Source organism: Eubalaena glacialis, chromosome 4 (genome assembly GCF_028564815.1).
Source record: "Eubalaena glacialis isolate mEubGla1 chromosome 4, mEubGla1.1.hap2.+ XY, whole genome shotgun sequence".
In the NCBI taxonomy this organism is placed as follows: Eukaryota; Metazoa; Chordata; class Mammalia; order Artiodactyla; family Balaenidae; genus Eubalaena; species Eubalaena glacialis.
The window spans coordinates 150,082,752-150,107,140 of NC_083719.1; the positions used below are offsets into that span (position 1 = coordinate 150,082,752).

General features: G+C 49.3%; 1 protein-coding gene across 4 annotated transcripts in view; it reads right to left on the reverse strand.

Annotated features, from left to right (window-relative positions):
* SLIT3 (slit guidance ligand 3) overlaps positions 1-24,389 on the reverse strand; it is a 617,656-nt gene that overhangs the window by 91,907 nt on the left and 501,360 nt on the right. For 3 of the 4 annotated variants that reach the window (XM_061189924.1, XM_061189922.1, XM_061189923.1), the window contains exons 12-14: positions 22,648-22,719; positions 9,371-9,514; positions 7,734-7,897 (exon numbers count right to left, since the gene is read on the reverse strand). In XM_061189924.1, the coding sequence (XP_061045907.1) occupies positions 7,734-7,897; positions 9,371-9,514; positions 22,648-22,719 (380 nt within the window). The remainder of the gene's footprint in view (positions 1-7,733; positions 7,898-9,370; positions 9,515-22,647; positions 22,720-24,389) is intronic. The other variant, XM_061189921.1, reaches the window with a different exon arrangement.

A 24,389-nucleotide genomic window follows, 5' to 3' on the forward strand; every position in this document is an offset into this window, starting at 1 on the left:
CGCATCAGCGTGCTGAGTCCTGGATGAATTTCATCGCGCAAACCCTGCTAGATGACAACCCTCTCTTATTCCCCACGGCGATGGTGTGAAGGGGTTTTTCGTACATAGGCACGTATTTTTCCTTGAGAAGGTGTCTAGGATGGGATCCTTGCAAAGCGGAGGAACCCTGAGTGATCAAAGCCAGAAAGACAGGAGGGAACACAGTTTGCTCGCTAACATGATGAGCCTGAAGATGAGCACCGGCTGGGCTGCGGCTGGGGACAGCCGCCGATTAAATGCGTTTTCGTTTCAATCAAGGTGAGAGCGTCTGTAGTTAGCAGGAATCGCTCTCTGTAGTATACTTAGATTATAACTGGCCGACCTGTGCAATGGAGCCGCTGACCCATTTTAATGAAATGATTTTGCAATTAGATTCGATAGACTAATGTGTTCTTTCCAACACTTTTCCCCCTGCTGTTTTTGTTATTGCCCTGGTTTGTAATAACGAGGGGGTCGGAGTGTGGTATTTTATATGAGTGGGAGCCAGAAATGTTAATAACGGCGTACGTACAAAACTGAAAGAGTGCGTTCCCCAGTCAGAGCCAGCCTGAAATGCCACCTCCATCACTTCGTATTTCATTACCCAAACTACTCAGGGTTTCTCGGAGCCATTTGTTATGCCTAATGCTCATAACTACCCAAAAGTATTTTTAACTTTTCCAGAGCTTTAAAAGTCAATTTCAATCTCAATGCATATTTGTCACTGCCAGAAATACTTAGTAGGAGAGGAGTAACTGAAATAGGCCGTTGCTTCTTCTCTTTAGGGGAGTTCAGACAGGAGAGATCTCGGAGGATTTGAACAAGGGCCATAAAACTAGACGCCGGCTGAAATGGGTCTTGGGAGAGCTGATGTCACCTGGCATCTCCCCTGTTCCTGCCCCCGTAGCCCTTCTCCCCCTTGGTGGGCAGCTCAGAACAACGACACTTGGGACGTGAGCACAGAGAAACTTCAATAGACCAGGGGAGTGGAAATCCACAGCAACGCGGTTTTATTATGAATCCCTGCCCTGCCGGCATTTCCCAGGAGAGGATGTATGTAATGTTTGGACGGTCACGGGGTTGGGGCAGGTGGGGAGCCAAAGCTCCCATCCTTTGGATGGACTTGGCTGCAGAGGCCAGCGCTGGGCCCAGGGTGGCTGCTGTCACTAGCAGTCTGCATTTTGCATCATCCTCTGGGCAACCAGTTTGTTTAATGGAAGTCACAGATGGACGGTTATCAGGGCACCAAGGACCTGCCAACGCACGTGTCCAGAGTTCTCCTCTTCTACCTCCAAAACCCCTAAGGTGGGTGGGGTGAAAGAAGGAGGAAAGGAACAGAAAGAGGAACTGGGGGGAGTAGGAGGCCTGCTGGGGCACTTCAGCTTGAAAGGACAAGCAAAGGTTACAGGTCATGAATGGAATCAAGAGAACATTGTTATCCACTCGTCGGCAAAGGCCAGGGGACCAGACACCAGTTGGCTGGAAAACACCAACTGTTCACCAGGAGTTTGGAGATTGGTTGGGCAGACAGCTGTCCTAGTAAGTTCTCCCTGTCAGAGTCTAACATGAATGCAGCTATCTGCCTGGAAGCAGAGGGAAATGGCCATGGCCTGCAGCTGGTCACTGCCTGGTCACAGCCAGCTGCTGGAGGACCAGGGAGGCACCTGTGGAAGGGCACCCTGTGGACCCACTCCCGAAGGCCTGGCCCTGGCATGGTGGCGGCAGTGCCGAGGAACTCAGAACGCCCTCTCTGTTCAGAGGGAAAGGAAATTTCTCTAGGCCCGAGGACTTGTTCTGTACCAAATGGGTCTTGGTATATTCATGCTGGAGGGGAGAAGCCATGTAAACAGGGATGCTTGCTCTCTTTCTTGCTCAAGTCATTTTCTATTAACAGAAGGAAGTTGGAAAGGGAGTGTTAGTTTTTTCAACTCCCTATCAAGTCAAGTCAAGGTCTTTTTGATTTTATAACTCAAGGCCATGGGCCTGTCCGCAGCTGGGAAAGCTGAGGATTACAGTTGTAAAGAGCAGCCATGCTGGAGTCCAATGACCCTGGGCAAGTTAGTTGGCCTCTCTGAGCCTCAATATTCTCATCTGCAAAATGGGACTTATAGGGTGGTTGTGAAAATTAAACAAGGTAATGATGTAAAATAGTTCAGCACCCGGTCTATGGTAAGCACATGAGAAAAGAATTCAGAGAGGTAAATAGGACTCTCCATTACTCAGCAATGGCTGGGGCCCTGGCTCTGAGGGGTAACCTGAGAGAGAGAAGACAATGAAAGTCACACATTGCCATGGAAGCCCAGAGCCCAGCTCCTGGCTCAAGCCAGGGCCCTCTCTCACATGGGACAGGACACACACTCCACGGCATGAACCAACAACACAATCTTCCGGTTACACTGGGTCTAGGATTTATCAAGAAATAAGCAGCATGGGAGGTGCCAAGGCGCCCCTCTCTTTATTATCAGAGGCAGTGGGCTTCTGCACAGACCCCACATGGCACTGAACTAGCACCACTGAGGAGCCCAGCACTTTCGCCTCATGTTAACTGTGCTTGGAAGGTCAAGGAAACAGCTTGGACTTTAGGCTGCATGGGGACCAAAGTACTCGTGATGAGAGGGGGTCAGTTCCAGAAGGAGCCTCAGGTTACATCCAGTGTCTCAGACTCATGGCAATTTCATCATTCTCATGCTCACATTAAGTCCTCATGCTTCCAATAAAGATGGTAGGTGGAGGGTGGGTACCAGAAGTATGAGCTTTGCGTTAACTGCCACGTGGGAAAAGGACCTTGGGCTGGGACTCTTCCATGAAACAAAGGGCATACGCCTTGGGTATACGCGTTCTCTTCAAGAAGAAAAACAGTGGTGTCTGAGCTCAGACCTAGCTACTTTACCACTTGGCTGGCATCCAGACTAGATTTGGGGGATGGCAACTCCACTTGGGATAGAGACGTGGATGCAGATCTCAGCTTGTCCCCCGTATGCTTACCCATCCCTATCTCAGCACAGATCTGCTACCTGGAGGTGGAGGTGCTCTGTGAATCCTTCGAGACTCCCACCCCCCACCCCCCACCCTTCGTGAGGCTGGACCGAGAGAGGCGGGTCTGGCGGGTGGTGGGCTGCGGTGCTCCAGAGCAGAGAAGAGGTGTCCAGCGGTGGCGGGCCATGCTGCAGGAGAGCGCGGTGCTTTCCGCGGTGCTTGACAGAACCATGTTCCGTTTCCATCGTTCCACCACATGGTTAGATCAAGCACAAAGGAAAGCCCCGCGGCGACTGGTCAGAGTCAAGGTCAGGAAGCAGCGTCAGAGAGAGGACAGGAGCGCTCAGAGGAAGCAGCGTGGAGAAGCGGAAGCCGGAGCAGGCCCCCACTGAGCGTGATTAGTACCGAGAGCGGGGTTCCACAGGAACACATCCGGAGACAGGAGCCCTACCGCCCTTCACACCCCGCCCCGGGGGAGACACGGGAGGAAGGGAGAAGAACGGGTGGGAGGCCACTGGACATCCCTACGCAGGAGTATCAGGGCAGAACAGATCCTTCCCAAGGGGAATTATGACCACAAATGTCTGGGATCGTTTCGCAGGCCTGAACTGAGCCTCTGAACCCCACTCAGTCACACCGTTAGATGTGCCAAGACGTCGAACTTAACAGAAGCATCTTCTGCATTCTCTGCTGCCTAGGGCCCAGCCCATAGCAGAGTGGTTCCATGACAGGCTGTTCCCCCGGCGCCTTCAGTAAAGAGACAGGCCGCGGTTCCTAGTGGTCTAGCAAAGCTGCAATGCTCTTCTTTAGAAAAAGTCCCACTGATGTCTCCTCAGTATCCTTCAAGGCCCCCAGAAACCCCTGGCTGACAGATGTTCATCACAGATCAATCAAGGTATAGTAGAGAAGGGGTGTGACATTGAGAGAAAGTACATGTTCCTAGCAGGGAGAAAGTCGGGGAAGCCACGGGGCCCTGGGTTTGGGACTGAGAAACCCACAGTCACAATGATCATGACAAAGAGCCTCTTTCAAACTAAGAAAAGGAAAGAAAGTGGAAGATACCAGATTCTAGGGTCCTTCCTGACTTCCGCCATGACTGTAAATCATGGAGTGGGCCGAGGAGACCAACAACCAGTTGTTCTTGATGCCATGGGCCCAGGGAGGGTGCCCAGCCTTTACACCCTTATCTGCAAAAGATCAGCAGCCGTTTTTCTGAATTTCCACCCAAGCCGTGAAGAGGAGATGTGTGCATCTTGAAGAGACCAGAGTCAGGGCATCTTGAAGAGACCAGACTGGGACCCTCACTGCCTTGCCCTCTGACAGGGTCACCGTTCCTCCACAGTGTGTTTTTAGGACGAGATGGTGGCAGCATACTGACGTGTATAGGTTATCTGTGATGACTGACTGGTTAGTCCAAGTCACTCCACAGCTCCGGATCTGGCTCCACCTCTTGCTAAGCCCTCCCATCCGACCGACTAGAGCTGGCCACTGTAATTTAGACTCAACTCTGCTTTGAGCCCCTCCAGACAGGCAGGGCTCTGCAAACACTCTGGTTTGGGGATTTCTTATTCAAGTTTGATCAGGCCCTCGGCACCAGAGCAGGGAAAATCCATCCCTTTCGTGCCCCTGTCCCCAAGCTTTAAAATTCCCCTCCTTCTCTTTGGTTTCCTTCAACAGAAGGAAATGGAAGGGCCCAGGAGAAAGTTATCAAGAATCTTCTCAGCATATCAGAAGTCCTGGGTTACAGATCTTGTCTTGAAAATACCACTCTATAATCTTAGATAAGACTTCCTGCTGTGTGAGCCTCATTTTCTTCCTCTCTCGCATGGACTGGGTAATCTCTGGGGGCTCTAAAGTTTTGTGATTCCCTGAGAGATGTCTTGCCCTTTGCCATATTTGTACAGATGAGGACAGGGAGTACACCACTCTGTACTTTTCACCACCAGTTTCTTCTTGCCAACTGGATCTCCATACACAAAGTGGGGGAGGCGTGACGGAAGGCAGACAGCATTTTCCAGCCGCCAAGTGCTCCCCCGAGGATGGGCTTGGGGTCTCAGGCAGCCAGATGGTGCCTTTTGAGGAGGACTTAATCTGATGGTCAGATTACCCCAGCCAGCAGCATTCACCTCTAACCCGATCTTGCTGCCCAGGGCAGCGGATACAGCTGATAGAGGCAGACACAGTGCAGCTGGGAAGCCAGATGCCCAGCCTAAGGAGGGGCTTTATGTGTTGCAAGAGCAGCCCTCAAATTGGCTCCTAATTACATCAGCTGTCTTTGCAAGGGGAGTGCTTTTAGGGGAAAGTAAAACGCAGACTTATTATCTGTCAAATCCAGTACGTGTCACCTGCCCCTCCTTCTTTCTTCTTGAGCTTCCTGGAAACACAGAGCTTTAGAGCTATGGCTTCTGCATCCCTCAATGCTAAGCAGGTCTGGGCCCCAGTGCCTCTCAAAGCCAAGGCCTTTGGAGTGCACCAGTAGCTAGCTCTCTTGACCTCTCTTGTCTGTAGCTACATAAAATAAGAGCATATAGGATGTTATATGTTAGGATCATCACAGCTTGAACTTTCTCTACCTTTATAGGAATAATCTTTCTGGTTAGTATTGATGTATAAAAAATTTTTTAGACAGGGTCAATCCAAAAACCCTGCCCCTTTTCCCTATTTGTTTCTTTGTAAAATTTCCAATCATTCCTACCCCACATAGGAAAAGAAGCCAGGGTTCCTCCAGTGCAAAGATAGGTAGGTAGTGGCAGATCTAGAGCTAGAACTAAGCTCTACTGTTTCTAGGTCTACTGGCTGTTTTCCTCTTTCTCCTACTTAGTTCTGTCTGTACCCCATCCCCAAACCCAGCCTACAGTCATTCCGAGGCAATGGCTGATCCCTGGGCTGATTCCATCCCCACCCTATGCCCCAGGGTCTTGGCATCAATCAGGATCTCGAGATCATGATGGGACCACCCCCCCACCAGCCCCCAGACTGAGGGATCGGGGTTGGCAGATGGCACCCTGCCCTCCTCGGCCTCTTATCACCCCTCTTCTTGGGCACAACTGCTGTTAGAAGTAATTAACTCAGCCCCAGCCAGACATGGGTAGGAAGAGAGGAGGCAGAAGGAACAAGAGGTGTAAGTCATGAGGAAAGGGCCCGGGGACAAGACAGTTGTGCCTCAGGGCACAGCTCTGGGCTGGGAGAGCGTTTTTCTCCCTGAGATGCTGCGGCCCCAAGAAGGAACTTAAGGAAAGAGTTCAGGGCCTGAGGTTGGGGGCGGGGCCATGAGGCTGGGGAAGGAAGTCATCCAAGCAGCTGGGCCTCCTTCCCAGATGGCCCTTCTCTCCTACATGCTGCGTGGTGTTGAGGAGTGAGCCAGACCTGGGGTCCGAGCCTGCCTTTACCGTTTGCTTGCTGTGACCATGGGGTGCCCCCTCACCTCTGAGCCCTCAGCTCCCGCTGCTGCAGCAAGGGGACCTCTCCTGCTGATCTCACAGGACTACTGGAAAAACCGAGTCAAACTAGAAGCCCTGAGCTGCTCATCAGCGGCAAGAAACTGCTCTTGTAACTGACATTGTTATTCTGGGGAAGACACATTGAGATCGATGTCTCAGACTGCCGCAAAGTCCCTGGGGTCCCTCCAAGCCCTCTCAAGGTATTTGCTTCTCTTGAAAAAAATAAAACAGCTCAGGCTGATCATTCTGGAGGCATGGACTGAAGAATTTGACTTTGAGGTCAAGAACAACGTGAAAGAAGTGGAGGTCTGCCTGCTGGTCTTCTCCCGGCGACTAGGGCCGACACTGGCCTCCTCCCCAGGAAAACCCACCGACACAAGACGCTCCGGGCAGGGAGAGAAGAACAGTTCCTGCTGACACACAGATTGTGAGAGTTGGCTTCACCCCATCTCACCACATCATACTATCAACGTCTCACCATTGGGAGCACAAAGCAGCTTGGTGATTTTTTTTCCAGTAGCAAACACCACAAATGATAGTCATTTTTAACTGCCTGTTCATCCAGCTCTTGGGTCAAGGAGAGCAACTTCTCTTTCCAAGATGAGCTGAGAATTCCCCTGCCATTCACCAGCCCCCCTCCCCGTTTCATTTCTGGGTGCGGTAGGGAGGAAGGTTTCTGGAGAGAGCTTGGGAACTAGAGAGCAAGGCTTTGCTTTCTTTCTGAGCAACAGTCTTTGCTGTTCTCTCCATGATCAGAATGCACCCATCTGGGGTGGAGGAGAGAGCAAAAACGCCTGTGAAACCTAGAATACACTGTGGTCCAAGGGCTGTACCGAAGGTGGCCATACAGGGGGAGAGGAGGCCCCCAAGGCTCCATGCTTCCTGCAGCCTGGCCTGGGGTATATTTATTTCTCTATCTGCCACTTGCAGAGCGTGATTTGGAAACTAACACAATACAAAATAAATAAATCGTGGCCTCTAAAAGATCGCATGTGTACAGGCTGCCTCATCCCCTCGTTTCCACCTAGCTCGGGAGATGTGCTGCTGCCTCGGTACTGTCTCTCCCCAAATCACCCCCCTTCCTCCCCACAATGCTTTTATTGTGTGTGTGTGTTTTATTTTAAATCCATAAGCTAATTGGTTTTCTGCGGGGCTAACTGAATTTTCCCAATTTAATTTGCAAAGATGCTCCCCAGGAGCCATTACAGCGCGCGCTGTCCTCCAGATTGGATTACTGGCCTCTCTGGGGCTGCTGTACTCTGAGTCGGAAGGTGGGGCCCTGCCCCATAACCTGATTACCTGAACAGCGGAACTTCTTGCTCTTGATCTGGCTGATGCGCTTGTTGGCCAGCCGGCGCGGGCTGCTGCAGCGGGCCCCGCTGGTCTCGATGGGGTTGTCCTGAAGGTAGTCGGCTAGCCACTTCAAGTGGCAGTCGCACACAAACGGGTTTTGGGCTAAGTGGCTGCGAGAGGGACGGGAGTTAATCAGATGGGACCCCTGGTGCCACGTTCCGCCACCACCCTGCCTGGTGCTAGGCTCTGGCGCCAGGCTCCCTCCCTCATCGCCCCAGGAGGCCTCGGGGGAGGTGGGAGCTGCTCTCAGACAAGACCCGGAGAGGGGGGCCTGAGGTCTGCTGTCTGCAAAAGACAGTCACAGGTGCAGCTGGCATCCCGTCTGGGGAATCAGCCTTCCTTACTCTCCCCACCTGCGTCGGCACCCACCCCTGATCGTCTCCAATCTCACCCACGCCAATTCTGAAGGGCAATGAAAGTTGCAGGCTTAGGGTTTATGCTGAGAGCAGACTGAATTTTATTTCTCCAAGCTCAGGAACACCCGGTACATAAAGCAGCTGGCATGGTGTCGGGCACAGGGAGGGTGTTCCATTTATAGGAGCGGGTTTTGTTCTTACCATCCTCAGCATCACAAGGGCAACAGCACCACGGGCCTGGCTTCCCCCGGCTCAGTGAGAAAACTATCCAAAGCACCACACTCAGTGCTCAGCACGTGGTCGGGGTTCAGTGTGTAGCAGCTGCTCTTAACCTTTATTGGCTCCCGTCTCTGGCTACACGGGCAGTAAGTGCCAGACGACTCAGAAGGGCTCCAGAAGCCCCCAGGCTCATGGTCAGGCCTGGGGCTGGAGCTAGGGTCTAAGCTTAGGGGTGGAGCCATCAGAAACACGGGCTGAGATCCGTACTCAGGTGTCACCTATCTAATGGAACTATTTAGGAACGTCTGCAGGGCTTGGGAGTGAGGAACTGTTCCCTAACGAGGGTGGTGAAATACTCCCGTATTCTGGTACAGCGTGCCTGTACCAGAGGCTTGGTTTTGCGGGCGTTGGTGGGCAGGAATGGGTGATCAGCAGAGATGGAGCCTGCTCAGAATACAGTGGCCACAGTGGTTGAAAGAGCAGGTGAGCAGCCGCTCGGCCTAGATTCAAATCCTGCTTCTTACTAGTTGTGCAACCTTGAATAAGTTACTTAACTTCTCTGTGCCTCTGGTTTCCTCGCATAGAAACGGGGGATCACGAAAGCACCTACCTCCTAGGGTTGTTGTGAGGCTTAACTGTTTGGATACAGGGAAATCACCCAGTGGGGTGCCGAGCACTGTGTGAGTGCTTAGTACAGGCGAGCTAGCGCTATTATGATTTCTAAAAAAATTGTTTTTTCTTGGGCAAGCCATGCAGCATGTGGAAATGGTAGTTCCCCGACCAGGGATCAAACCCACGCCCCCTGCATTGAAAGCGCAGATTCTTAACCACTGGACCGCCATGGAAGTCCCAAGCTAGTGCTATTATTAATATTCCGTTCTCGCTGCAGGCTCCAGGACTCCTCCTGGACGTGCTCGCTTTGCCTTCATTTTGAATGTTCTCTGCGACTACGTGTTTGGGGTTGCTGGCTGCCCGGGCACACGCTGGCACTCGAGGTGGCATACTCACAGCGTCTGGATGGCCTGCAGAGGGGCAAAGAGCCCCTTGCTGATGGTCTGAAGCTTGTTGTCGTATAGGGAGAGCAGGTTGAGGCTCTGCAGGTCCTGAAACGTGTTCACCCGCAGGCAGTTGATCTTGTTGGCATTGAGGAGCCTGCAGGCAGGAGAGAGGCTGGTGACTCACTAATCCTTGTGATGACCTGCGGGGCAAGGGCCGCGCCTGCAGGCTTCCCAGTGCTCTCCTTACAGCAGGGGCTCCCGCCCTCAGCAGAGAAAGAGAGGGACTTGCATGCCTGTGGCCACCGAACCTCCGAACACGTCCGGGCACTCATGCACCCGGTCACCACGGACGCTGTGTGGCACACCGATCACTTGGAGACTTCCCCTGCACCCATGCTCTCGGAGGGAGACCCGAAATGGCACCCTGTGTGCTCCACTTTCTGCTTTAGCATGCAGAGCTTCCAGGACTCAAAAAAAATAAAAAATAAAAAAATCATTTGGCACAATTATTTTGATGCTTTAACTGATTGACTAAGGGTAATTTTGATTCAGAAAATTCCTTAGAGTTCTTTTGCATCACTGATCCCATTGGAAATCTGATGAAAGTTATAGGTCATCGTCCCAGAAAAAATACAGCCGTGGGTAGGCATGTATGCACACACATACACATCCTTTCTCTCTCTCTTACACACACAGAAACACAAACACACACATGGATGGAGTCCTGTGTGATTCCGCAAATAACGCATGTTCTGAACACGCTGTTTACCCCCTTCATAAGGTGATTCCTTCTCCTCCTCTGTATCTGAGCCCAAATGTCAGCTCCTCAGAGAGGCCTGCCCTGACCCCCTCATCTCCAGTGCGACCCCTACTATTGTCTCTCATAGCCCCCTATTTATTTCCTTCGTAGCACTTCTCTCAATTTGTGGTTAGAGGATATTTGTTTGTTTTCTTGTTTATCATTTGCCTCCCACCCAAGACGGTAAGTTCTATGATGGCACAAATGACATTATTTTATTCCTCCCTTTATTCCTAGTGCTTAGCACAAGCATTTATTAAGAAAAACACTCAACTCCATATGCAAATCCAGGGGGTCACTCTCCTCTAAGGTGACACCTATCCCCCAGGGTCAGCCTTCCTATATCCATGAGGGACCCCGTTCTGCCATGGTTTTAGTTCTTCAGACCCACCCCGGCCAACCAAAACCAAAAAAAAAAAAAAAAAAGAAGCATAAAAGGAAGCTGCCTTTCCGGTGAAATGCTGGTCCATCCTAGGTGATGCCATTAGGGTTGTAGAAGTGTTTTCCAGAATGGGGCTGGCAAGGCAAGCACTTTGGGTCCTACAAATGTCCTTTATGATCCTAGACTGACTAGCTGTGCCCTTGAACCTCGTGTGAAAGCACTGCTCACCCACTCTTGAATGAAAGTGAGGGGGTTACTAAACTAACCAGCAAAAAGGCTGGAATTTAAAAAATTTCTCTTTTCAATGCTGGCTCAGAGCTTCCCTCATGGGGAGGGACCCATGGGATACATCATGGCTGGCTTGCCTCTGGAGGCTCTTGATGCCAGGGTCCAGGGAACTGGAGCTGGTAACGGAGGGGCTGCCATGGGAGCTCAATCATCCACGCCCCCACTCCCTTGCTGCAGGCCCGTCCTGTGAGGCAGGCAGCTGTGGCAGTGACAAGAGGAAGAAGAACTGACGTTTAATCTGGCTAATAACGGGCAGGGTCCCAAGGGTTCACACAGATGTCCTCCTGCCTCCCAGTGGCAAAAAAAGCTCACGTTGCTAGAATACTTTTCATGTTTTCCAGCGTGCTTTCCTGACATCCTTTTATTCTCACAGTAACCTGGGCAGATGGGCAGAGCCAGCCTTGCACGTTACAGTTGAGGAAACTGAGGCTGAGAGTTTGGTGGGCTTGTTCAAGGTCACACGTTTCCAAGGCCCATGCTGGATGCAGTTATGGTACTCTAGGTCTCTGGAGGGTTTAGTTTCTTCTTTATGAATGCCTTATCTACCCCACCCGTCAGTCTATCCCCTTTGTAGCAATTTCCCCCAAGAATTTACTGTGCTTTGTATATTAAATTTTAGTCAAAATCACTCTATTTGGGGGGTATTCCAAGGAGGATGCTACGGAGCAGAGAAACAGGGAGAAGAGGGAGAGGATCCAACAGGGCTAAGTCCCCACGGGTCAGGAATGAACCCTTCACACACACACATTTTTTGGTTCTCTTGTTTAAAAAGAAAAATAAAGTATGCGGTAGATGATTTGTTCCAAAGCTTGATGTTCAGGGCCTTTTGAGGGCATCATCTTGCTAGGAAATATCGAATTATCAGTAAAGAGACCAGGTCAGAAGTGCCAATCTCATGACCTGAGGATAGAATCCTCCCTGCAGCATACTGCAACATCCCACATGCAACTCTGTTCATTCAGCCCTCCCAGTGTGCTAAAAACTGGGACAAAACTATAATGAGGTATCACCGCACATCAGTCAGAATGGCCATCATTAAAAAGTCTACAAATAACAAATGCTGGAGAGGGTGTGGAGAAAAGGGAGCCCTCCTACACTGTTGGTGGGAATGTAGACTGGTGCAGCCACTATGGAGAACAGTATGGAGGTTCCTTAAAAAACTATAAAAAGAGCTACCAGGGTTTCCCTGGTGGCGCAGTGGTTGAGAATCTGCCTGCCAATGCAGGGGACACGGGTTCGAGCCCTGGTTTGGGAAGATCCCACATGCCGCGGAGCAGCTGGGCCCGTGAGCCACAATTGCTGAGCCTGCGCGTCTGGAGCCTGTGCTCCGCAACAAGAGAGGCCGCGACAGTGAGAGGCCCGTGCACCGCGATGAAGAGTGGACCCCATTTGCCGCAACTAGAGAAAGCCCTCGCACAGAAACGAAGACCCAACACAGCCATAAATAAATAAATTAATTAAAAAAAAGAGCTACCATATGATTCACTCCTGGTCATATATCTGGAGAAAACGCTAATCCGAAAACATACATGCACCCCAATATTCATAGCAGCACTATTTACAACAGCTAAGACATGGAAGCAACCTAAGTATCCATCAACAGATGAATGGATAAAGAAGATGTGGTATGTTTATATATATATATATACACACACATATATATATATATATATATATATACACACACACACACATATATATACACATATATATATAAAATGTAATATTACTCAGCTATAAAAAGCTGAGTAATATATATATATAAAATGTATATATATGTATAAAATGTAATATTATATATATAAAAAAGTATATATTTATATAAAATATATATATATAAAATGTATAAAAAGCTATAAAAAGAATGAAATAATGCCATTTGCAGCAATATGGATGGACCTAGAGATTATCATACCAAGTGAAGTAAGTCAGACAAAGATAAATATATGGTATCACTTACATGTGGAGTCTAAAATATGATACAAATGAACTTATTTACAAGACAGAAACAGACTCACAGACATAGAAAACAAACTATGGTTACCAAAGGGGAAAGGGGAAAGGAGTTTGGGATTAGCAGATACAAACTACTATACATAATGGAAAAGAATTGAAAAAGAATATACATACATATATATGTATAACTGAATCACTTTGCTGTACATCAGAAGCTAATACAACATTGTAAATCAACTATACTTCAATAAAAAAATTGGGACATCTCTCTCTCTCATTCACACACATCAGATTTCTATTTTCTCTTGAAAAAAGTCAGAAGCTCTAGTAACACTGGGCCCACTGGAGTCAGCCATGGGGTTGCTGCCCCCTTTAGATAAGACATATGCTCTGTTTGCCACAGTCCTCACTATTCCCTATTGTATGCCCTTCACAAGTCTATTCTACTGACCTTGCCTGAGTAGGCATTTAGATTTGAGACCCTAGTGTAGATTCATGAGCGCAAATGCCGTACTTGGTTCTGGGGAATGCCAGACACTGGATAAGGCGGATGGCTATGGGGAGAGAGGAGTGCAACTCCGATCTGCCTTGAAAGGTTATCTAAACTGCAGGCCACTCTGGCAACCCTCCTCACCCATCAGAACTATCGAGGCTTCTTTTTCTGCCCACTTTCTTGTTCCCTATTGCTCCTAGATCTCTCAGCATGAGATGTTATCGCAAAGATGTAAGGCATCAAAACAACCCAGGCTGGCACGATTTTGAGTTAAAGATAGTGCATAAGCAGGAGCAAAAGGAAACACAAAAGGGCAGAGTCTCCCCATCACTTATTCTCTCCCAGGATGCTTGGCTCCCTAAGGCAAGATGCATCGGTGCAGGGAGAGATAAAATTAAGCTGCTTATCCAGATTTAGATGCCGAGGACAGCCTCACTGATCCCCAGCACAGGCCACATCTAACAGCCTGTCGTTCTGTCCTCTATCCTTTGGGAGGAAGGTTGGCAGCTACTCAGCTGGGTCTGGCTTCCATGAAAGGATCTCTGAGCTCTCTGGTACATGGACAAGAGTTGCAGGGGAATTAAACAAACAAACAAACAAACAAACAAACAACATCCTAATCATTTGTAGAGACGTGGATGGACCTAGAGAGTGTCATACAGAGTGAAGTAAGTCAGAAAGAGAAAAGCAAATATTGTATAATAACGCATACATGTGGAATCTAGAAAAATGGTATAGATGATCTTATTTGCAAAGCAGAAATAGAGACACAGAGGTGGAGAACAAATGTATGGATACCAAGGGGGAAAGGGGTGGGGTGGGAGGAATTGGGAGACTGGGACTGACACATATACATTATTGTTACTATGTATAAAATAGACAACTGATGGGAACATACTGTATAGCACAGGGAACTCCACCTAATGCACTGTGGTAACCTAAATGGGAGGGAAGTCCAAAGGGAGGGGATATCTGTATGTGTATGGCTGATTCATTTTGTTGTGCAGTGGAGGCTAACACAACATTGTAAAGCAACCATAGTCCAATAAGAATTAATTTTTAAAAAGCCCTAAAAATATAAAAATAAAGAAAAACCACCCTATGATGGAGCAAACAGAGAGTAAACAACTATTTGAAATGGGGTTCAGCAATTCTATAAGAAGTTCTGAACATAGGCCTTCTCCCTCTTTCACTAGAGGGATGGATTCTGCCTCTTTCTCCATCGAGGCTGCTTGATCTGTCCCAGTTCATTCCCCTTTGAAGAGCAGTGGTGTAACTGCTGTGTGAATTATTAATAATGCAGCATCATCTCCAGAGACCACAGCTCTGTGTGCAGCCCTGTGCCAAAGGTTTTCCAAAGCACTTTCCATGTAGTATTTTCTTTCACCCTCACGGCAGCACTATGCTTGTCCTCATTTTGCTGATGAGGAAACTGAGGGTCAGAGTGGTGATGGATTTAACCAAGGTTGCCCAGTGAAGTTCCAGCCTGTCCGACTCCAAAGTTCCTCTCTCATCCACCATGTAAAATCCATCCTCTCATTCCTGTGCCTGGTGGAAGGTGTTGCCTGTTTCTGGGGAGTGGCTGTCTTTGCTAGCTTCGGAATGCACCTGGGCACACTTCAGGTGGACGTCTGGTTGGGTCTGGAAGACTGCTTGCCTCTTGGTTGTGTAGAGGCATCAGGAGTCCTGCTGACTCTTAGGGAGAACCCGGCACCAAGCTGCTGCGATGGGACTGCTCTTTGAAATGCTCACTAAACCGCCATTGGCACAATGGCAGGCTCTTCGCTGAGTGGCCTGCACCTGTGCAAAGCAGGGTCTCAACCTTCACGCATCATTGACTAAATGCCGATTCAGGAGCTGGTATGCTTGGCTCTGTACTCCCCTCACCCTGAATTCTCACTCAAGGCAGACCAGGGGACAGCGATGAAGCAGAGACAAGAGCATCCCTTATGCAAGATGGGATGCTCCCGCTCGCCTCATTCAAGAGGCTGCCTGGTACTCAAACTCCAAATTTTGATGCTCCCAACTAGATCTCAGCTTGATCCGTTATTGGATACAGCGAGGGGGGAGGGGTTGGAGATGTACTGTGTTCATCAGTATTTCCCCAGAAGCAGATCCAACCATCTTGCGGGGCCACCTGTTCCCAGACTCACCTCCCAAAGGAAACGTGGAGGACATATAAACAAAAAAGAGATGGTGGTTGGGCGGGGGTGGGGCTGAGATGATCAGGCCAGGTTGAACAGCTGGGACCACATGACCTAACAGGTAATAAGCACTATGTGTGGCCAGGCACTTGCTCAGCTCCTTACAAATATTAACTTATGGAATCTCCATCTGACCGATGATGAGACCCCTGGGACTCAAAAAGCTTGAGTACTTTTGACCAAAGTTGCACAACTAGTAAGTGGTAGGTTGAGATCTGGATCCACGCTATCTTAGTTCAAAAGCCTTTGCTCCCCCTCCCATGCCTGTGAAGGGACTGTGGGAAGCTCCCAAAGCTTGTGGAAGGAGGTAGAAGGAGGTTTCTGTAGCCACTCCCATTAACTCAGTGATGATTCTACAATAAGACGAAAGCAAAGAGCCGCGCTCCTGCCAGAGGAAATTACGGAGAGTGCGAGTACACGGACGTCACCTTCTAAACTTACGTCTAAGTGTGAGCTCTACGAGGCACTCTTCCCGCCCTCCCCTTCACCGAGCCCTTTCAGCTTCCACATATGTTCCATGTCAAGAGGTATTAGCACTCAGCCCATTGACTAACCAACCTAACGATGCGATGCGGCGGAGAGATAATCCTTTCCAGGAGCTGTTGCCTTCAGAAAAAAGCAAGGCAGGAAACAGAAGCCATTGGGAGCCTCAGAGCTGGAGCGTGGGGCGGGGGGAGGGGGAATGAATAGCAGGAGTCCTCAGTCTGGGCTAAGGAGGGCTCTTCTGATTCCAGTCCTCCTGGGGGACCGGGCCTGGCCCGGCCAGAAAAGTCCCAGGTGCTCTCATCGCGCGTAGCAGCTTGCAGCCTCATTCACTCAGGGTCCAGGTAATAGGGGGAGATGGGCCACAGGAGGGAAGTGAGGTCCACCCTGACCTGTGAAAAGGACTCCCGCACCCAGTCTCCCTAAAGAGGCCACATGGTGGGGGTGCACTTTGTAGCAGCTGTTCTTACTCTTTAGTGGCTCCCGTCTCTGGCTACAGGGGCAGAGGACCACTGAGGCCCCATTTTTAGCTACTGCCCTTGCCCACATCTCCTCCTCCAAGAAGATTCCCCTGAGCTCACAGCCTTGGCTGCAAGGTTTGGAAAACACAAACATCTGGAATCCGGCTTAATGATAAATTGCATCAAAATCACCTAGGTAACGCCAGTGGTTCACATATTGATTCAGTGGCCCCGAGCTCTCATTTGGGTGATATTTATATTCTCCACATCTGCCCACGGGTCTGCGGAAGACAGCGGTTTAAGGCTACTCCTCCTACTTATACTGTGTTTGTCTGCAAATGCCAAAAGCATATTCCAAACCTGGAGTACAAGGTCTTCTCAGAAAACGTGTCAAGAAAGAGAGCAGCAGCCCCTTCCTGAAGAATAAGTGAAGCCCTTCCGGGAAACACCACGGGATAGGAAGATGGGCCCAGGCTCCCGCCAGGCGGGGACTTCATGGAGCCTACTTTTCTTAAAGTGACACTGGCCGGGGGTGGGGGTGGGGGGTCAGTTTCTGTTTCGTAAACACTCAGATGCATCCATAGGAGGGGAAAGATGTACCAACACCCCCATGGCATAACCCTTTCTCTGGCTCCTCCTGTAGGGGAATGATTTTTCAGGAATGGGTTACAAAGGCTCTCTGTTATCAAAAAAAGTTCTCTGTGTATCCCTGCAAGTATTTCCCACTATTAAGCACTGGCATTAACTATTAGTGAGGATGCCAATTAGGGGAGCCATTCTGGACCCCTGATTAAGCTGCAGGATTTAGATTTAACCCCTCTCATTATTGCGTCTTTCTCTTTTAAAAAAATTTCTTTAGAATTAACCCTCTGCCACCCTGAAATTCTTTATCTACTAATTGTAATAAGGACCACTCTCTTGCCTTAGAACAAACATGCTATTATCTTTCCCATATGAAATATGAGGGATTTATTTTGACCTTTGGCAACCTCCTGAGGCTGGACATGGGGAAGAACCTGGTGACATCTGGTGTCACGAGGTCAAGGACTTCTGACCCCGCCCAGAATCTTCTCTGAGCCTGTGAATGGGTGCTCTGGGCCATGCCATGCTAAACACTCACACAAAGAAACAAGAGGAACCCTCCAAGTCCCTGGGGGCAATGATGACGCTTTCTTCTCTCCTGATAATGACTGCACTGCTGGTCATGGGCTGTGGGTTGTCATGGTGACTCAAACTGAAGTGCAGCAACGGGGCGGCCTGTCTGAAAAATAGGACCTCCTTTGACTCCACAGATATAGGAGGGCACGAGGAAGAGGGTGCAAGCAACGGGGACCTCCTAAGGTAATCAGAGGGAAGCTGAGCTTCTGAGAGACTGGATGAAGGAAACATCACCTGCTCTCAGGAGATCAAGGGCCTCACCTAGGGTGACCTGGCTTGCCCCTTCCCTCCCCAACAGCTACTAGGGTGGAACTTGCCTATCTGACTGCTACCCGGTTACTAATCAGTCCTTTAAGTGGGATAAACCATTCACTCAATGACCAAAGCATGGAATGATTCCAGAATTTAAGTCCCCCCAAGAGCTTTCCTTAGGAAGCTCCAGGTACACAAGAGAGGGAAGAATTCCTCCCTCAAAAATGCATCACAAAGGAAGTCTGCTTCTACTGCTGGGGAGAATTCTCATCATCTCACCTCAACCCAGTCTTTAAGAACAGGCATCTTCTGGATTGCCCTCTTACAGGGCTCAGCTCGAACTTTAGTGGGGTGAGGACAGTCAACCACAGGAAGTTCCATGGGAGACAGAGGGTCTGTGATTTAGACTGAGGCTTAACAAGAGGAGCTGATAAAGCATCAGTTCCATAGTACTCCCTCCTTGGCTTGAGCCAGTGAGGAATTCTTGTTTCATGTATCACAAAACTAGCTCTGCAGATTGGCCCATGACTGGGTCAGAAGCAGATATCTCTGGTGTGGACTCCAGATTCAGACTGCTTGGGTTCCAACGCTCCATCCCTTACATGCTGAGAGACAATGGCCAAGTTACTTAACCCGTCAGTTACTCAGTGTCTACATCTATAAAATGGGCCTCTGAACAATACCTTTCTCTTAGCATGGTTGTAAAGGTTAGATGAGATGATGTATGTGAAATTGCTTAGCACAGGTTCTGGAACATATTAAGTACTCAATAAATGGTAGCTGTTATCAGCAGCAGCAGTAGTTGTACTTGCAAAACAGCTGGTGAGGGAAAGTGAGCTATAGGGAGCGGAGTTTTGCTCACTGCCCTGTAACTGGCACGTTGTTTGGAAAACTCCAAGATGCTCCAGTGGTCTTGTCTACCTTCCAAGAAAATCAAACAACAGGTGCAGGGCTGTCTTAACTTATTCCAGCCCTAAGACAGTCTGGTTTGGTTAAGACCTCCTGGAGCAGGTTTAACATCGACCGGAGCCAGCATTTACACGAAAGCTTCCACCTCAAATGACTGCCTGCCCCACTTGAATCCCTCTTCCGTGCATGCCATGCAATCAATGAGCAATAACTGCGTGTGCTGATCCCCCGGGGGAGCTGTAACGGTGCAGCTTACCGCTGCCCATCAGAGGGGAAAGTGATGGCTCCGGAGACACGCTGACTGCTTGCTTTCCTTGCCTTGGGGAGGACTGACCCCTGAGCTGCAAGGTGACATATCTGGGGGCACTCTGGCTGGCTGCACACACAGGATCATCATCTCCATCCATCTCACATCCTAGGAGCCCAGGAGCCAGGGTGGGCAGGGGAACGGCGAATAGCTACACTTTCACCCTGTTTCTGGCGAGGAAGGGCATGGATGGAGCCTGGGAGAAGAGGACAGGTCACTTCTCGGGTGATCAGAGTTGGGCGCGCATGTCCGGTCCTAACCTTGGATTCTGAGATGTCTCTATGTGGGAAATTTCAGTTCTCTGCAGTTTAGGAGGGAGTCTCTAAACACACTTCTTGCCCTACTGGGCACCTGACTCGTGTCCCAGTAGCCTGTTTTAAGGAAGGAAACTGACAGACTCCCTTGCATCCCCCGAAGATCATAAGGGTTGTTACTAATAACAAATGTGTTTATACAATGAAAGTCTGCAGGAACTGAACCTGTTTAGGATTAATTACAGGGAGACATATTAGCTATTTTCAAACACTTGAAGAATATGAGAATAGCCTTTTCTGAGTTTCCCAGAAGCCATTACTGAGGTTTAGTATAAGAAAGAGCTTCCTAACCTTCTAACTACACTGAGACAACTTATCACAGAAACTTATCAGCAAAAGAGTAGTAGGATTTGTCCCAGGGTGCGTGGGACAGGTTTCCACACCAGCTGGGTGAGAGGCTGTCCTGGAAGCCCTGAAGATTTTGGAAGTCCAACTAAAGGAGGTGACTCTTGAGAGGCTGACACCAAGAGGATAGGGGTTTGGGGGTCCTTCCCAGGACTGCTGAAGCTTGTCCATGGAGACCCATTTGCTGCAGCCTCTGAGAAACTCTGAAGACTGAGACATCCTCCTATCAGCATTGGCCATCTGCCCGAATAAACAGGGCAAGAGAATGACCCAGGAGGGCTGGGTACAGAACAGGCTGGGCAAGTGTGGTAGAATAGCTGAAAAGTTTAGAGAAACAGGGAAAGGGGAGATGGGCAGGCAGGACAACCAACTACAGTGCACCTGCTTTACTCCTGGTAGCATCATGACAAGTGCCAGAAAGGAAACATCCAAGATCATTTTGGGTGGCAGAGACAGCTTGGCTTTGTGATGCACCCATAACTTGAGAGATGGAGAGAGAAGGAAAAAACACAAACCTCTTGCAAAAAGTCTTCGAGTCAAAGGACAGGAAATTTCCCAGACTAGCAGGGTATTCTAATCAGAGCCTTCTTATCGGAGTGTCTCCAGTCTAACAAGGAGAAATCCAATCTACCGCGGGCTGAACGCTAAATTAGATCTAATCAGGACCTGCTTTCTAACTGCTCAACAGCAGGTCAAAGCCCAATGACGGCTACAGTTGCTGGCTCTTTCTGGAAAGTGAGGTGGCCTGAGTTGTGTCAATTCTTGGTCTCGAGAGAAGGGGGGGATGCTTTGTCTTTACTCCCAGCTACTCAACTCCCTCTACTCAAAATGGTGACACTCAACCAGAGTTGCCTTCCCGGTCCATGCAAAGTACTGTTAGCTCTAGTCACCTCACGACTGCTGTCAGCTTGGAGCTGGGATACATTTCCTTTTTTAAAAAACATGCATTTATGGAATCTTTGCTACATGCCCTGCACTGTGCTAGACACTTTGATGCATGCTACGTTTCTCCTTAATGCATGCAAGGGCATAGAGCTTTCTGCAATCAAAACACAGACTGTAAAAGGATATTCACTCCAGCCCAGTGAAACACACCACCTCCAAATCTAACTCTAGGCCATGCTATTGTTACTCTTCTTGGAAGGGATTAATAGCTACAGTTAACTGGCCTTATAGTGGCAGCTATAACTTACAGTTTCTTTGCTACAAGCAAAGAATACCATCTGTGAACCCCCCAGCTCCCTGCAGAGCCCTGGCATGTCATTCTAACAAACAGCCACAAAGGCCCACCAAGGGCTGCAACCTTTGAACACTAGTAGGTGGGTACACAGAGACACAGAGAGTGAGATAGACACGGAGACAGAGGTGTGAAGGGCTGGATGGGTGGGATGCAGAGAAAAAGAACAGAATTTTCTTTCTCTTGCTTTCGGCTTCATTGAAACAAACCTGACTATTGCTGTGATGGATGTGCTGCCTGGAAACTAGCTGGGCATCTCATCTGGACATGATTCACATTCTTATACTGTCTTAGGAGACTCTGTCCAGGGCTGAGTCTTACAGGACATGGGAAGGGTAGGGAGTAAAGATGTGAGAAGAAAAGGCTAAAGGAAAAGCCTCACTTCCTTTTTCTTTGGATGCCACCATGTGAGATGCGTTGCCAACCTTCCTCTATTCACCATTGCTCCTGGCCGCCCACCCATCCGGAGCCACAACTTGACTACATTGTGTGCAAGCTCATAATGGAGCTTCACTTAACTGCCCACGGGAGCAGGGAGGCCCCAGGCCCCTTCCTTCCTGCCTGTGACTTGGAGGTGATTTTACAATGGCACACATACAAATGTGCATGCGCACACACACACACACACACGCGCACACACATTCATCTGTACTCAGATGCGTGCCTCTGGGAACATACATCTTGTGCTATTCAGAGGTCTGGGAGGCTTCTGAGCCACAGGACCCCATAAGCTCTACTCCAGCTTCCACACCTATTTTGCTGTGTGACTGAGGGCAAGTCATTTACCTCTCTGAAACTTGGTATCTTCCATTGCTCACAGGATACTCAAGATCAATTCCTAATACCAGTAGGAATCGTGATGGTCCCTGAGCAGACATGGGCATGCATGCACGCACGCGCGCGCACACACACACACACACACACACACACTCCCCACACCCATAGTACATGCGTGTAGATACTATGGCTACCTGATCACAAACCAGAGATAATTCTCCCCCAATCATAAAATCTTAAAATACAGGATGAGCTAAATTCCTTTCCTGGCCTCTCCACATCAGAGTTCATTTATCTTCTTCAAACATTTAAGCTCAAATGACCACATTGAAATAAATGCAAATAAATAATCCCAGAGCTTAAAATTTGAGGCAACAAATCTTCCTTTAAATTAAATAAACGCTTCCCATCTCAGCCATATCTTACCCAGATAGAGTCACACCGGTGACTGATCATGCTCTTCTCTAATTATTTCACTGCCCCACCCCTACCCTTCTTCAAGGTCTCACGTCTACCGGCAGCTCTGTTTCAGCTTTCATATTGGAATATGGTGTATGAATATTTTAGTTCCCTAAGTTCCGAGCACACCCCTGCCCGATGCTTCCCTTTGTAGGATTCATCTCTGGCTTAATTTCTAGCCCCCCAAGCCTGAGGTTAGTGATTCATACCTGGGCCAGGCTCCCGAGCTGTATCACCTAGCTCGTTTACATTGACCTTAGCCTTCCTCTGCCAACTTCCTGGCTCTCCTTCCACCGAGAAGAGGTGATGGAGGTACAGGGTGGACAGCTCAAAAAAAAATTTTTTTTTCCTTTTAATGGGCATAAAGTCAAAAGAAGAACTCTACAGAGCATGGCTCAAAGTTTGCAGGAAAGAGCCTGCAAATAGTTCCAGAGACACGATTAGTGACAAAGTTCCTACTCACAGCAGCTGTAGGGACACCAGCCCGTCAAACAATCCCTTGGCAATCTCGGTGATCTTGTTCCCATAGAGCACCCTGGAAAAGAGCAGAGAGGACAGTGGTCACTGCGGATGAGAGGCCACTGGAACTCCTTCAAGTAGGAGGCCACCAGCTCGGCCCACTCTGGGGGGCATCTCAGAGCACTGGCTTCCCCAGCCCGCCTCACCTTCTCCTCACCAGTGAGACAGTGGGCTAGTGCCACTGGGGGCTGGAGGGGCAGGCTGTCCGGGAGGCGAGGAGAAATGGGCTCCATCATGTTCTACTCCTGGGCAGCCCAGCTCAATAAATCATCCACAATAGGAAGACGCAATCCCTTTGTGGTATCTCCCAGAGCTGCTAATATGACTCACACCCCAGCAATAAATAAGATGTGTGGGAAGCTGGCCAGCCCTGTGTTTTCTTGTTTTCAATGGGTATTGATCAGGCTGAGCCCAGCCTATAGAACGTTTCCTTTTAATATCCTGTTGCATCCTAGGAATTTCTGAGCTGAGTCCTTTAATCATTCATCTAGACAGGGCTTTGGGTATCTGGGGTCCTATCTAGATGGCTCAGGGACTGCTGAGTCAAGGACTGGCTCTTAGGAAAAACTAGGGAGCAAGGAATTGTTATCGCGGTACCAGCAGCTTCTACATTACAGCCTTTTTTCCTATCCTCTGAGCTCCAGGAGCCAAGGAACTCAGAATTCTTTTACCCTTCTCTCTTCCACCCTACAGAGTCCCTCACACTGGGTGTCCTATTCAAGGGCTGGTCTCTGGTGACCTGTGAGGCTTGGGGAAGAAGTGTACTGGGTCTGCCTCCCCCGAAGACACTGCTGGCCTCTCTCTGCTCTCGTCCATGGCACAGACTTTGCTGTCTCTTGGGTCCAGCCTCCTCCGAGATGGAGGGAACTTAGCTAAGAAGAATTTTTTAAAAAAATTCCCTCTCGAGCCCTGGCATGCCTTGAATGAACGCAGGATTCGGTCCCCACTCAGATTGCAAATCCAGGCTGTGATGTGTCATTGAGGAGGCCAAATATTAGGATGAGGAAACGGTCAATGGGAGCGATAAACCCAACTCCCCATTTTCCAGACGCCACCAGGAGTGAAGAGTGAGAGTCCCGCTCAGGCTGCGGGTGTGTTTCATGAATGTTTCAACAAATTAATGGCTAAATAACAGTCAGCACGATGGCTCAGGCTCGCATTTGTAATTCATACTATTAATGTCCCACTGCCCAGTGTGCCAAATGCAGTCGTGTCACTGTCCGTTCGCTGATGTCAGAACCTCCAGGGTAGCAGAAGCCGGAGGGACAACGGGGCTGGGGGGTGGAGGGGTTTCTCAAATCATGTGTCCGTATGGGGCGTCTCTAAGCCTCAGTGGGTCAAAACCACTCTCCGGCAGGCTGACGTGGGCTGTGGGTCCACCTCGGCGCACCTGGGCGTAGACCTGTCTGGCTTTATCCCCAGATCTTTCCTTGACTTTCCTTCCCACCTTTCAGATCTGGGCTCCAACACCTCGTCCTTGGGAAGCTTCTCTTGAATATCTTAGTCAACATTTTCTACCACGTGTCACTCTATTTTAATTTCTTCATCTCTTTTCATTATGTCATGTTATATTACTTATACATTTATTTATTTTAAACATTTTCTGTGCCTCCCGCACCGGCCCCCTTGAGTATAGGTTCTGTGTGTGGTGACATCATGTGGTTTGTTCATGGCTGGGTCCCTAGA